At 49.6% G+C, this 14367-nt stretch overlaps 1 protein-coding gene across 3 annotated transcripts in view; it reads right to left on the reverse strand.

The window, feature by feature from the left end:
• Positions 1-1672: 1672 nt before the first annotated feature.
• LOC119404739 (hillarin) overlaps positions 1673-14367 on the reverse strand; it is a 98743-nt gene continuing 86048 nt past the window's right edge. For all 3 annotated transcript variants that reach the window (XM_037671406.2, XM_049418996.1, XM_037671407.2), the window contains exons 2-7: positions 8686-8802; positions 6728-7015; positions 5611-5751; positions 4882-4964; positions 4581-4724; positions 1673-3737 (exon numbers count right to left, since the gene is read on the reverse strand). In XM_037671406.2, the coding sequence (XP_037527334.1) occupies positions 2621-3737; positions 4581-4724; positions 4882-4964; positions 5611-5751; positions 6728-7015; positions 8686-8802 (1890 nt within the window). In that variant the 3' untranslated portion in view covers positions 1673-2620. The remainder of the gene's footprint in view (positions 3738-4580; positions 4725-4881; positions 4965-5610; positions 5752-6727; positions 7016-8685; positions 8803-14367) is intronic.

Raw genomic sequence — 14367 nt, forward strand, 5'->3', positions numbered from 1 at the left:
CCTTCGTTCTCATTTTGTTGAACGTTGGCTTCATTATTATCGATCAGCAATAATCGTGGCTGAAAGGCCGACAACGTCCACCATTAAAGGACCCCTAAACGACCTCTGAAAATACGAAGAGCGCGTTATCCTCTCCCGGCGTTTCCCGCGTTTTCGGCACGATTCGTGACGCCAGCAGTCTACTTACGTGACGTCATGAGGAAAGAAGTGCTCTATTGATCCCCATACGAGATATAACAATTGTGAACTGCCTCCCACCCTGCTTTTCCATGCGGTCGGACGCTCCTTCTGCGACTATTGTGCGCGGTCAACTGATTTCGCTTCGTTTTGTGCGTTTTCGACTGCGCAAGCGAAGATAACAGCACGTATAGCCGAAAAGCGTGAAATCCTGAACGGGTCAATTACGCTTAGTGCTGACGTTGTCCACATTGACATTGTATTATGAAGAACTAAGTAGCGAGGAGGGGACAGCGCTTGTAGGAAGGGTATAGTGCAGGCGACAAATGAACCACGCTCTCACCTCGAAACGACATTCTGACAGAACACGCGCTTGGCTGTTTTCTCAGTGCGTAAACAGGAACAATCATGCTTCCACAAGACGCACGAGGAACAGAAAGATGGACCTTATTATCGACGTTTGAGGCTACGCAGCACCGGCGCATTCGCATTTAGTGAAATCCTGAGGCTGGGAGCGCACGATCTCCGGTGGGGTTCTGGGTATCTATAACTGGGGCGAAATTTGGCGCACGGCGCTAGATTGAAGCGTTCACTGTGAGAAAAAGGACGTGCAGGGATCGCGCTGTAGCCGACGTGTGGTCGATAAACATGGCATCTCAATGCAAACACGAAGCTCAACGGAAGTACACCGATAGTTTATGGCAGCGCGCATCAGGAACAAGGACGAGACGAATGCAAAGGCGTACAAAAGACGTGAGCGCTTACGTCTTCGTCTACCTTCAATTGGTGTCCGTTTCGCCTTTGCTTCTGATGCGCGCGGCCACGAGCTATCATGAACCAATTAGCCCAACGGTATCTCTTAAATTGGCTCTGGAACACTTACGAACCAACCGCCGTCAAAATTTTTAGAATTGGTCAAGTACGACCAGAGTTGAGAGATTTATCGCACGCTGTAATTGCTTCTCTCTTCTCTCGTCCCGACGAGCGCGCTGGAAGCTAAGCAGGGAGGAAGTTACGTCACGCGCGCGTCATGACCTTGAGCACTTCTTTTTTTCTTCTTCGAACGCGCGGCTTACTTTCAGTGTGATCGCGAGCGAGCGCAGTGGGACACGTGGCGGACTCTCGCGGCGACCTCGGTAACGATGCAGTTCACGACGCTCAAATCGGTCAATGGCCGTGAATTTGGGTATATATAGCAGTCATTTGGGTATATGGCTTCATTTGCAGAAAGAAGAGGGACAGATTTCTAGCTGGCTTTAAAAATTAATTGTAAATTCCAGGCCGCGTGCGGCGCTATAACGTTCGGCTCGCATGTTCTCAGAAGCCTCGACTACCGATCAGCAGCGTTTTCCGACCATGCGGAAAAAGTGTTGCCGGGCCCCTTTAAGAAATTCGCATAGATGTTGGCGCCAGATTTCCCTCTGGGTATTGTGAGAAACTGTGCAGTTGTGGACCCAAACACGTTCTTTTGAAGACATTACGCACAACAACGACGTGGCTGTAAAAATATATTAAACTTTATTAACTTACAATGTAGATATCAGAGTTAGTACAACGTATAAATATGAAACAAGAACTGCGGAGTACGACAGAGGTGCGTCACTGAAATGGACCCAGTGTCGTGAAGGCACATCGTGGACAGGACGTTGGACGTTTTGGTCTACGCAGAATCGACGTATTCTTTTTTTCACATCATAAGGCACAAGTCCTAAAAGAAATTATGTAAGAATTGCAACGGCCTAAACGACGGAAGAATGTATGTAAACAGGATAAAGGCATCTTGATGTAAACTAACTGTAGTATAATATGATTTTTTTACAAAAAGGCACTCTGCGTTAAATTTTAAATAAGTAGCAGCGGAACACGACTGGCAAAAGTGGTCGCCTATAATAACAGCACATCCACGCTGAAGTGTAAGACGATGAAAAAGTTCTGTAAGAAAGCTCACAACAAACGCGTCACATTAGGGAAACACAAGTAAATCACGTTATGGACATGGCGACGGAGCATTCGCACTCTCCAATGGAATGCACTGTGAAATGGTTTCTCACGTTAGAAACGCGATTAGTCCGAAGCATCGAACACCACGTGCGCACGCGCAAAAAAAAAAAAAAAAGCTAGCAGATCATGCTGACGTAAGGCACACGTCTCGCGGCCGCGTTCACGTGATAAACAAAGACCGCAGACGTGCATATGGTTAGGGCGCTCAGAAACAGTCATCGACAGTCAACGCCAGTCATTCTGACGCTGATAGCAGCGGCCGCCTTGAAGCGTCGTTCGGCGCACAAAAGCTGGTGGGGTAAAGGCGGTCGTTTTCACAGCTGATCACGTGACCGACAGCGATGGAAGCTTTCTGAAAGCTTTCGTGCATAGCTGCGCGCCGGAACTGATCTTGAGGTTGGCTATGGCGGCCTCCGTACAGGTGGCTCAGGGCAGAGGTTCTTCATTTCGAAGATAACTTGGAGACGTTGATGAGGTACTTGCAGCAGTGGGTCAGCAAGTGCTTCTCTCCGGTCTCTATCTCGCCGTTCATCTCCCTCGTGTAGATGTCCATGCCGTACTGGCCGTCGTCCGGAAAGGCCAAGAAGAAGGTGACCAGGTCGTCGTGGACGGTGTGCGAGACGAACTTGGACAGTTTCTTCTCTTCGACGCCGTTCTTGTGCAGCGTCGCCATGAAGTCAGTCAGGGGTCGCGTCATGCGGAACCGCACTTCTAGTTCCCGGGACGAGAAGATGAGGGCGTCCTCGTGAGACTCCGGGACGAGACCGAAGAGACGCGTCGCCTTCATGGGACCCCACTCTCCGGACGCACAGTCCGGCAGCGGTACCATGACCGTCTGCAGGTCCTCGCAGACGATCTTGAACTTGCACACGCTCTTGAACTTCATTGGCTCGCCCGTGAGGTACTCGCGCGGCGTGACCGCGTTGGCGAACACGTCCAGCAGGAGGGCGCCCGAGCAGGGCGCGTGCACCCGAAAAGCAACCACGTTGCCGACCATGCTCTGCATGACGAACCGCTTCAGGCTGACGCCATCGAACGAGTCGCGGTCGCTGTCGTAGAACTTGAGGTTGTAGTGGAAGATGAGGCTGTGCGACATGTCCTCGGGCATTCCGATGCGGACCGTGGCGGCGCCCGTGCTGTCCGTGTACAGAGTGGCCTTGGTGTCGGTGTCCGGGAAGTACAGGCCGTACCGGAAGAAGAGCGACCGCACGAACGGAAGTTCCTCGAACTCGCGTAGCGAGATGGGCCTCTTGAGCAGTTGCCACTCGGGCTGGAGCGGGAAGAACTCGTAGATGAACTCGCGGGCGTCCGTGAGGAAGTAGTGGTCGTCGTACTCGTAGCGGAGCGAGTCGGACTTGCCCTTGCTACCGGGCTTTGGCACCTCCTTGGCGTTGACCAGGTGGCGAGCGCCCCAGTTGCACTGCACGAATCGCCAGGCGCCGGCGACGTACACGGCATTCCAGGAGTTTCGGAACCGGTTGTCCTCGAACCGCACGCCGGGCTGATAGCCGGCGCTCTTGGAGTAGCCCTTGATGACGACGCAGTGCAGGCCGGCATAGCTGGAGAGAAGGACAGAGCCATGTAATAAATAACTACTGGGGTTTGACGTCCCAAAAGCACGATATGATTGTGAGAGACGCCGTGGTAGGGGACTTTGGAAATTTAGACCACCTGGGGTCCTTCAACGTTCACCTAAATCTAAGCACACGGGCCTCAAGCATTCTGCCTCCATAGAAATGCGGAAGGGATTCGACCCCGCGACCTTCGGATCAGTAGTCAAGCACCATAACCACTAGATCACCCCGGCGGGTAACAAGGACGGAGCGAGCGAGTGCATGTCTGTCGGATGCAAAAGTCTGTTTAGTTCACTGCGGACTTCTTGAACTAGGCGTTTCAAACTAGCTGTGTCTTCATAAAGAGAGAACTCGGCAGCTGCCGAAGTCCGCATACTTCTAGATGTGCAAGGAATGCCGCGGGCTTGTTCACTATAGGTCAGTTAACGAGGTTATGAAGGTTCGAGACAATTTCTTCGATTTCCTTGTTTTTGAGTTTCTCGCACACCTGAATGATAGGGCACATTCGACGTACAATGGGCATCAAAAGCACTAGGTCTGAGAAAACATTGAATTTCGAAGCAATTTGTGACTGTATTCGGTCGAAATGCATAGTGCGCGTTTTAGAACAAGCCGGAAATCTAAATTCAAGCCTATACCTGCCGAAACAGGAGGAATATTCGGCTTTTTCTCGTGTTGCGGGGTATTTAAACTTTTGACGCTAACTGAACATGCTTGAGCACTGTGCCTACGAATAAAAGACACATACGAACAGGAGACGGCACGTACTCCGACTTCAACCCAAGATCGATTAAGATATGAGCAAAGCGGAGAAATATATTTCCTCACCTGCAGAGCCTCTTGAAGAGCACGTGATAGCTCTCGGTTCCGTGCTTGATGCCTCTGAGAATGCCCATGGGCGTGTCCGCGATCACGTTCTCGTCGAAGTGCATCGTGTTCAGGTTCTTGACTGTGATCCACCGGAATATTGTCCTGGGGCAGATAAAATAGGCAAGTTCCATCGGTTCCTGCTGCGGTGAATTATAAATTATTGTAGATATTTCAGAAGCCTGCAACCGGCAACAATAGGTGTGCAAACAAAGTTGATTCGCTCGCATTTTGAAATTGAACTTATCACTGCTGCACCTACCTCGCCTTCTCAACGTCAGACACACAGCTGCATATTAACTGTCGTACCAGGTCCGTGAATGTCTGCTGGTCTGCTTGCGCCACCTGCACGTCAGACGAAGAAACACGTTACCTTCACAGTTACGATGCCTGCAAAAGAGATTGCACCGCAAAGCCGCTGAAGACAAAACCGTGTCTCTTGCATACACTTCTCATCACAACAGTCGCGAGCAGCGAAATTTCGGCCGCAAAAATTTTTGAACTTCAAAAGATCGAACATTGAAAATACGTAAAGGTGCAAACCTGCCTTTCTCGCTGGGATTGATTGATTGATTGATTCCTGGCACAAAGTTCAGAAAAAGGACCGCGGCCCTCCAGTTCATCCAGTGATAAGCAAACGTTCTTTTTCTCCTGCCAGGCAAGTGGATATGCAGTCTTGAAGAATGTACTTCACCACCACCGCTATCATTATCATCATCAGCCTGACTGCGCCCACTGCAGGGCAAAGGCCTCTCCCATGTTTCGCCAATGAACCCGGTCCCTTGCTTGCTGCTGCGTTATCCCCGCAAACTTCTTAATCTCCCATCTGCCCACCTATAACTTTCTACCTCCCCTTCGGGCGTTTGTCTTCTCTTCATCGCCACAACAAATCAAATTGGTGCTAACTCTGTGTAGAACAAAGGGAGATGGGAGAAAATGAAAGAGAAGGGGTTATCTCAGCGGACATTGTAGCAGAACACACGCTACTCACGTTTATCGCGATCTGGTCGAGTTCCGAGAACACCTCGGGGTCGGTGTAGATGTCCGTCTTGGAGATGGACGCCGGCGTCGGCGGGGGCGGATGGCTCGGGTACGCGCTAATGTCGTCGTTCGTGAACTCCTCGCCTTCTCGCTGCATAAGAGGTCGGATATTAAAGGGGCAATGCAACACTTTTCGAACCTAGTCAGAAAATGCTGCCGGCTGGTAGGAGAGGCTCCCGCGAACAAGTGAGCCAAACATAGTGCAGCACGCTACACGGAATTAACAATTAACAAAATTAAAATTCAGCTTGAAATCGATCGCTCTTCTCTCGACAAATGATGCCATATACCCGAAATCAACTGCCTCGTATACCCAAAAGCACATGCACACTGCCGTTGGCTGATTTGAGCATCGTGAGCTGCATAGTTACGGCGGCCGCCGCGTTGCGGCGCGACGTGCCGCGCCACGGGCCCGTGATCTCACTGAGTGAGCCGGACGAAAAAAGAGAGAGTGGTCAAGATCATGACGTGCGCTGACGTACGTACATAGTTTCTTTGCTCCTTGTTAACACTTCGTTAATTCGAGTTGATGACAACATTGAACCCTATGGGTACCTGCCGGAAATTTCTTCGTTAGATAGAACGAAAGAAGAGCAATTTAAGGGCTCTTTTTTTCTACACAACGTTAATGTGAACTATAACAGACAATCAAGCCAAGGAAAGTATAGGGGATATTGTCTGTAGTAAATACGATATAAGTGTGAAGAAATTAGAAGTGGACGAATGTTCACACTCTGCGTCATGGGTGCGAGCGGTGCTGACTAACACTCCCTGGTTTGAAATGTGCAGATATACCCGATAAAATGGATGGTACGACGACCGCCGCCGTATCTCAATTGGTAGAGCATCGGACGTGTTATTCGAAGGTTGCAGGTGCGGTCCCTGCCGGCTGCAAGCTTTCGTTTCATGCACTTTGATTTATTTACATTTACAGCATAATTACTACAAATAACGCCCCCTATACTTTCCTTGGCTTGATCGTCTCGTGGTTGTCATTAATTCTCGTTATATCGGGAAAATCGTGAAATCTCGTTTCGCTAGATCGAGTATTCAGTGTAGACGTATACCCGTATGAGCTCGTCCCTCTTCTCGTTGATGAGGTTGAGCATCTCCTCGCTGTGCTTCTCCACGAGGTCGGCGGTGGCGGCTCGCTCCTGCTCGAGCAGCTTGCGCGTGAGCGACTCCTTCTTGCGGTCCAGCTTGATGGTCATGTTCTTCTCGAGGTCCTCTTTCTCCTTCTGGTGGCGAACGGTGAGCATCCGCTCTTCCTCGGTGCTGATGAGCCGCTGCTTCTTGCGACGCATCTCCTGCTGGTAGCGGTACGTGAGTCGCTCCAGTTCCTTCTCCCACTCTTCCTGCAGGAAAAAGGCACACGATTCAGAGAGTGGAATACGATTTCACTCCTATCCGTCATTTATTTATTTATTTATTTATTTATTTATTTATTTATTTATTTATTTATTTATTTATTTATTTATTTATTTATTTATGCGAAAGCCTCAGAAGCCTCGCCAAACGCGAAAAGTGACCGCCGGCGGCGTCAATAGGAGTGATGCAAAAATTTGTCAAGCGATGAAGTCACCACATGACGCCATCATCATGGAGTTACAGGTCGCAAATTTTGTGACTTCATAAAATTTGATTTCGAATGATGGCGTCGTCACAATGATATATACATATCATAGCATGACCAAAGGTGGGCCGATCCCGAAGGCAGTTCAAAAACCAGGCGAAGTACAAAAAGCTTCCAATGCCTTCGATCCTGGAGGCAGTGCTAAACCACGTTAGGCGCAGAAAGTTTTGGGGGCGGTTTGGAGGACCAGTACATCGACAGAGAAGAAAAAAAAAATGCGATGAGCTTCGCCTTCGAGTCGTCTTAGGCGAATGCGTAAGGTACCCGTTGAATTTCTTGGCCTTCGTTGACTGGCTCAGAGACTTATTATTGCATACAGCAACTGCATGAAATAAATGAGTTGATTAATCTATTCTCGCTTGATTGATAAAATGCATACGGATACACTAGATAGACGGCTTGATATGACCGTGATGCACTGATATGTGATAAGCACACGTGTTTATTTAGTGATAAATTGATGGAACAATAATTTTCAAGCGACAGATCGGCAGAGTGCCAGAATTGGTGAGCGGACACATGCTCGATTCAATATTACTTGACAGGTAGAGAGATGCACTGGTTTATTTATTTAACAGTAGGTTGCTGATAGATTGCCTCAGTGATTGCGCTCACGTGATTGGTTAACGATTGATTGATTGATTGATTGATTGATTGATTGATTGATTGATTGATTGATTGATTGATTGATTGACTAATTCGCAAAGACACACAATGGTTTATTTCGTGGTGCGGTGTCGAATGTATGAGTGGATTAGCCAACCGATTCGTAGATCGTCAGTCCGATTGTGTTATTACAAGTTTAATGAGTGATTTATCGGTAGATTGGTTAATCGATCGGTACTTCTGATGACTGCGATCAACTCACTGACTATACCACCAAAATCAGCTGTTGTAAGTTCATAACAGCTTACGCTGTAAAATTGCGATAACGTATTGCCACGCGCGCTTATTTCGTTTTTGATGTGATCAGGCTACACCCACAAAAACCTGTTACCACCACTCGCCGAAGGCCGCGCCGCAATGTTCGGAAACTTCGCGATTGTGTCAGACTGTACCGTTATGATTACGCGTCGGACACGAGTAACTCCGTCTATTCTGTAGGGCTAACGTGAACACCAGCGATAAAGCTGGAAGACTCGATAAGGCATGTATAAAAGCAGACGAATTTCGCAGGACCAACGTTCTTGCTCGCCGCTATCATTGTACAGCGAGTATTGCTTGTACATCGACTCGATCTTTTAGTGGGCACAAGTAAACCCGATAAAGAGTTTTCATCCAGCTGGTGTTCTGCGCACTTCACCGTCACAACCACGTGACAGTATTATTAGCGCCGTCTAGCTATGAAAAAATTCAGGGTCACCGAATTAAAGGCACAGTTCAACGTCGTACCTGAATTTGGTGCGTGATGTGGTGCTCTTCTTCTTGTCGTTTTTTGGCAAACTGCCGATAGAGGTCGTCCTCCTCGAGTCGATGCCGCATCTCTAACGTCCGTTGCGTTTCTGGATCCTGAAAGACAAGAACGTAGGAAAGAGGCGTTAAACACGGAATCTCATTAAGGCACTAAAAGTTCTGGTTACTGCGAGACAGCCATTGCAAACTTTTTAACCCTGTAAAGCCCATCGCGTCACAAATGCTGCGCCGAGATAAAAAGTGTTTTGCTTAAGTTGGGGAAACCTAAGAAAGCACACAGCTCCGTTTTGGATATACTGATGTTAAGGCGAAAGCCTTAGATGCCTCATCAAACCCGAAAACTGACCGCGGCGTCGGCGTCAACACGAGTGATGCAAGAAATCGTCACATGATGACGTCATTACGACGTCATCGTGACATAGCTATGACGTCACATGGTGACGTCATCACATATGTGACATCGTCGCTTGGTCAAAGATGCACGGGCCGGCCACGGAGGTCAGGTGCAAAAAGCGTGCAATCATAGGTGTGCGCACTAGGGGGGGGGGGGGGGGCTTTTTTTGTAGATATGAATGGTTCGACAAAGCAATTATGTATAATTATTATACTAGTACAATAGGTGGCGTCCACATTTCCGGCTACCGCATGCGCTTCTGCCGCATGCAGCAAGAAAAATAACGATGTATTGTTACAGAGGGCGCTATAGGGAACCAGCGCTGGAGTTTCCGCGGCCGCCCTGGCGGTCAAAGCGCGCATACTCCAGCCGCTCCCGCGGACGAGAGTGGCGACTGGTTGAGGCGATGCGGGCGCGTATCGCCGAAACAAAACAAGAAGATGCTGGCGGTACTGTTGCGCATTCAACTGCCACAATACGTAGAAATGAGGGAGGACGTATCCTTCTATGTTTTTCCTTCTAAAACATATGAATATGAACGGATGCGGCGTTGCATCCCGGCAGTCAGGCGAGCACAGTATGTTCTGCTCTTGCTCTACTGTCTAGTGGCGTCGGGCTGGTTTCTAAACCGAATTGCGCGTGTCTGCTAGATTTATTCGATAGTGAGGGCCACCAGTGGAAACCGGGGCCAACGAGAGGAATTTAATCGGTGTTTTGTCGTAAAAAAACGTACATATTATGCAGGATGCAGCATATGTAACAATTTTTTCATCTGACCACCACCAAGTTCATTTCTGATGCCACCGCGTGCAATGAATGATACGATAGGCAGGTAGTCTGCATCATTTGCAAACAGTTACGCAGAAGGAAAGCTGTCTGTCTACGAGATGTGTACGGGGGCACGTTCGCCGAAGCCGCTGCAAAGTTAAAAGAAATACGCCCGCGATGGATGCCTCCGTTGAACTTTACTTGTGCTACAGACAGAGTTGTCACGAACAAATCAGCGGACTACTCAAAGCTTAGCTTACTGGAGTCAGCCGATGCGGTAAAGCTTCTTTGTGTATTGGCCGCCGTGGCGAAGTACCATCGCAATTATGCCTCGCTAGAAAAGGGTCAAATATCTTGGATTTTTACTCGCCGTTTAATTCGCCTAACGTACTGTGTTAGTTTTTTCGCTTGCCTGTGCCTGCTTGGAATAAACGTGTTTGATCAACATCGACACTTGCTAGCGTTTTACGTGCCAAACAAGGTATGATTATGAGGCACGCCAAAGTGTGGGAATCAGGATTAATTTTGACAGCCTGGGGTTCTTTAATGTGCACATAAATCTCAGTACGCGGGTGTTCTTTGTATTTCAACCCCATCGAAATGCGGCCACCGTGGCCGGGAATCTGCAGTAGTGGGCAGCTGGTATCAGTAGTGGGCAGCTGGTACTGCAGTAGTGGGCAGCTGGTATCGACGCAGCACGTACTTATCAATGGAGGCTTGTGAGCCTGCACTAGCCTGACACAAATCCCAGGACGCAACCAGAAAATGGTGACGACGGAGTCGCCACCAAGGCACAGCACTGTCTCTTTGACGCCGTATGCACAGACGTAGTCTGCTTTGTAGGACTTCTCTCTGTTTTCCACTGCTTTCCTGAGTAAGTAGCCTTCAGACAAAGTTATTTTTTTCTAAACCATACAGCAGTATTACTGGCGCAATGGCTGCTCGAGCTGTTCGCGCCAAAATGAAGCACGGGAACGGCACACGCGCGTGCGCTCACCGCGGTACAGTGCGGCCGGTCGTCTGAGCGCGAGCGGCACGGCCTCCGAGATTAGCCGGCGGCGCGGAGACCATGCGAGCGGCTGAGTTATGTCGCGACTCCCCGCCAGGCGCCCTTTTTCGGCGCGCCACCTATCCAGCGCTGGTCTCCCATTGCTGAAACGTTATAATAATTGTTGGAGTTTTGCGTCCCAAAACGACGATATGATCATAAGGGACGCCTTAGTGGAGGGCTCCGGAAATTTCGACCACCCGTGTTTCAGGCAGTAGCCGGGAACTATAACCACTGTGCCACCGTGGCGGCTGAGCAAAAAAATAAATAGAATATAAACAAGCAGAAGCTCGGCTAACCCTATAGTTGGGACAACCTGTATCGAAAAGGAAGCGCGAAACAAAAGAAACGCGGCTTTGCGGAGCATCGCAGGAAGCGAACAAAAGCATCGCCTCCGAGAGGAGTTGATGACTTCCGAGAGGAATGACCACGTGGCGCGTATTAGCGACACTGCTTCTTGGCGGCGAATCAGGGCGTTACCGGTGGGCGGGCTCAGGTGGGGGTGAGTCCGCATTCACGCAACCAACACACGCACACACCTCGGCGCAACAACAGGAGCTGCTGCGCACGGATGCGTGCTATCGGCCCGGGGCGCGCGTGCGTTCCGCCTAAACCACGTGACCGTCGCGCCGAGCTGACCTGCCGCAGGAGTGACGCGCCGGAGTGTTTACGCGCGGAACGGTTTCGCACCACGCTCCAGATCCCTCGCGCGTCGTCTTTTAACACTTTCGTAGGAATCATCCGAGTCTACTGGCGGACCACGCTATATAAGCGCAAAAGAAAAGATCGCAGCGTAGAGCTGCAATGCGTGACATAATGTTGTTATATCATAACAGTACTGCACACTAACTATAGCGTAGCGGATTGTTGCAAAGTACAATGCAAGGGAGCTGAGCACAGTGTAGCGTAGCAAAGAACGATGCATTGCATTACGCATAAGGAGGTTAGCTAGGTGGGTTAGTCGGTACAGCGTCCTAAAGGGCAAGGTGTGTGACCGGGCTAGTTGGTATTCCATATTGACGTGAACAGCGCGTGTAATACACAAGGACGAAGAAACGACGAGGACTAGCGCTGACTTCCAACTGAAATTTATTAACACAAACATAGAAAAACGAGAACAAGTAGGCACACGTGATCAACGCTCATTTGAATTGCGCATGACGGCAGGCATGGAGAGGGAACCAAGAGCCAAGAAGAATTATTAAGCAAAAACCACGAAACCGCGGAAAGACGTCAGGAGAAGCAACCAGAGTATGTCTAGGTTATCTGGCCGGATGAACTTAGGTAATCTATTTCTTTTTCAGTGAGGGCGATTGAAGGTTTGCTGATACAATTGCCTTTAGCAATGGCAGCAGCTTCAATGATTATGCGCGTGCTATCCTGGCGATGCCTAGCTAAAATCTGTGTGTTATCAAATGCTGGAGCGCACCCGCATTGTGAACAGTGCATTGCAAGAAAACCTTCTGTCCCTCTGCGTACCTTTTGGTTATGCTCTTGCAAACGTACATTAAGGCACCTGCCCGTCTGGCCGATATAAGTCTGTCCGCATGAGAGTGGAATGCTGTAAACAACGCTACTAGAGCAGTCAACGAATTTGTTCTTGTGGTTAATTTTGCATGCGCTTTCATCCCGTATTAGAGGGTTGGTCCTAAAGGGTACTGACATTAATCTTTTTTTTTTTGTGTGTGTGTGTGGGAGCGACGGCGAAATTGAAATGCAACTCCAAGTCCTTCGGCAAGCCGAGGATGCCGCCAGAGCACTCATGGCTGCCACCTAGAGAAGGGAGCCCATCCTTCGTAATCTTGCCGTCTTAAATAAAAGTTATTCCCTCCTCCTCGACAAATTATAAACCAAGTCGTCAAGAGCCAGGCAAACGCACTGGTCAGCGTGAGTGCCATGAAAATTTAATTATACGACATGTATTTAAAAACTAATTTCGATTCCTACTGTGCCCTGACGTCACGACACGGTATGAGCGTCTCGTCACGTGCTCGCGCAAGATGTCGTGACGTTTGATTATGTTTGATGTCCGCTGCGTGGCTCCGTTTATGTCCGCTGCGTGGCTCCGTTTATGACGCACAAGCGGCCATTTTGAATGTTTTTTGGTGACGCGCAAGCGGCCAAAACGTATGTTTTGGTGTTTCGGTACCTGACGTCATCACAACTCGCCATACTGGCGCGTCAAGGCACCAGCCGAATTGACACTGTAGCCTGACGTCACGCCGGTATCGATGTTAGTAGGCGCGCCACGCGAAAATGGACTTAAATATCGAAATAAAATATCTTACCAGCGTTTACTGACCTTCAAACGTTCAGAGTCGTCTCTGTATACAGGAGATTTGTATGACGCAGTAAATTCAGCTTCGGAAACTGGTGTCAGTACCCCTTTGAGAATGTTACAGCGCAACACTGACGGAGATAGAGTGAAGAGGAAGAAACGGGACACGGCGCTGACAGCTTGTTTGTTCTTCACTCTGTCACTGTCAGTGAGCGCTATTAAGAACGTAACGCCTGTGGGGATTCCGAGACGGGGTAGCCAGTCGGTTTAGGAACTTGCTAACCTCCCTGTAATGCATGCCTTCTATTTCTCATCCTGCTATCTCGTCGATCAATCGACACACGGCCGCCGCCACATCATCAGGCTGCGGGTCGGACAGTGCTGTCTGGTCACGTGGTGCTCTGCGCATCTTACGGCCCGCTTGGCCAAGGCTTGATAAGTCGACAGCGCTCTGAGCCAGCGGAGGATCGGCTACGGGTCATTGCAACAAGCCTTCGTGTACCTAAGGCGTGTGCCCTGGAGAGACCAAAGCCGACGGCCCAGTTTGCGAGAGCGGTTGCCGCTACCTACCAGTCTGTGTAACTTCCTTTGTAGACTCGCTATTCAAGTACCAAGCAGTTCGTCTTGTTTTGAAGTTGGGGCTGATATAACGTTTCGTTGCTATGGTAACTGCTCCCGCTCGTGCCTGTTCCTGGTGAGGGCTATACGCCCGAACTCAACCAAGAAGACGTTTCACGTCATAGCTGAAGTTGAACAGTGAAGACCAAAGCATGGCGTAGCACGGAATTACTTGACATAGAGTAGTAGCATGACATATTATGGCACATTCGGAGGTAAAGCCTCTCGTTTGTATAACACAAAAGGCTTCACCTCCGCGCATATATGTCATAAGACCCTGGGTCTGCACGTCACGAAGGTGCTGCTGCGATTTCTTTGGAATACTGGACTGATTCACCATCTGTGATGTCGAGCGCGGAACTGTTACATCGGTGGCAACAGTGACCTTTCTTTCCTCCTCTTAAAGTTTCATCCCCCCCCGCCCTTTCCTGGGGGGAGGGGGAGGGAAAGAGGCAGAGACGCACTGTCCACAAGTGACTCCAGCCCCCCCCCCCCCCCCCGAAATGACTCGCTTATCGTGGGTGCCACCTCCCCGCCCCCCTTAAAAAACCTGGC

Source organism: Rhipicephalus sanguineus, chromosome 9 (assembly GCF_013339695.2).
Source record: "Rhipicephalus sanguineus isolate Rsan-2018 chromosome 9, BIME_Rsan_1.4, whole genome shotgun sequence".
NCBI classification, from domain to species: Eukaryota; Metazoa; Arthropoda; class Arachnida; order Ixodida; family Ixodidae; genus Rhipicephalus; species Rhipicephalus sanguineus.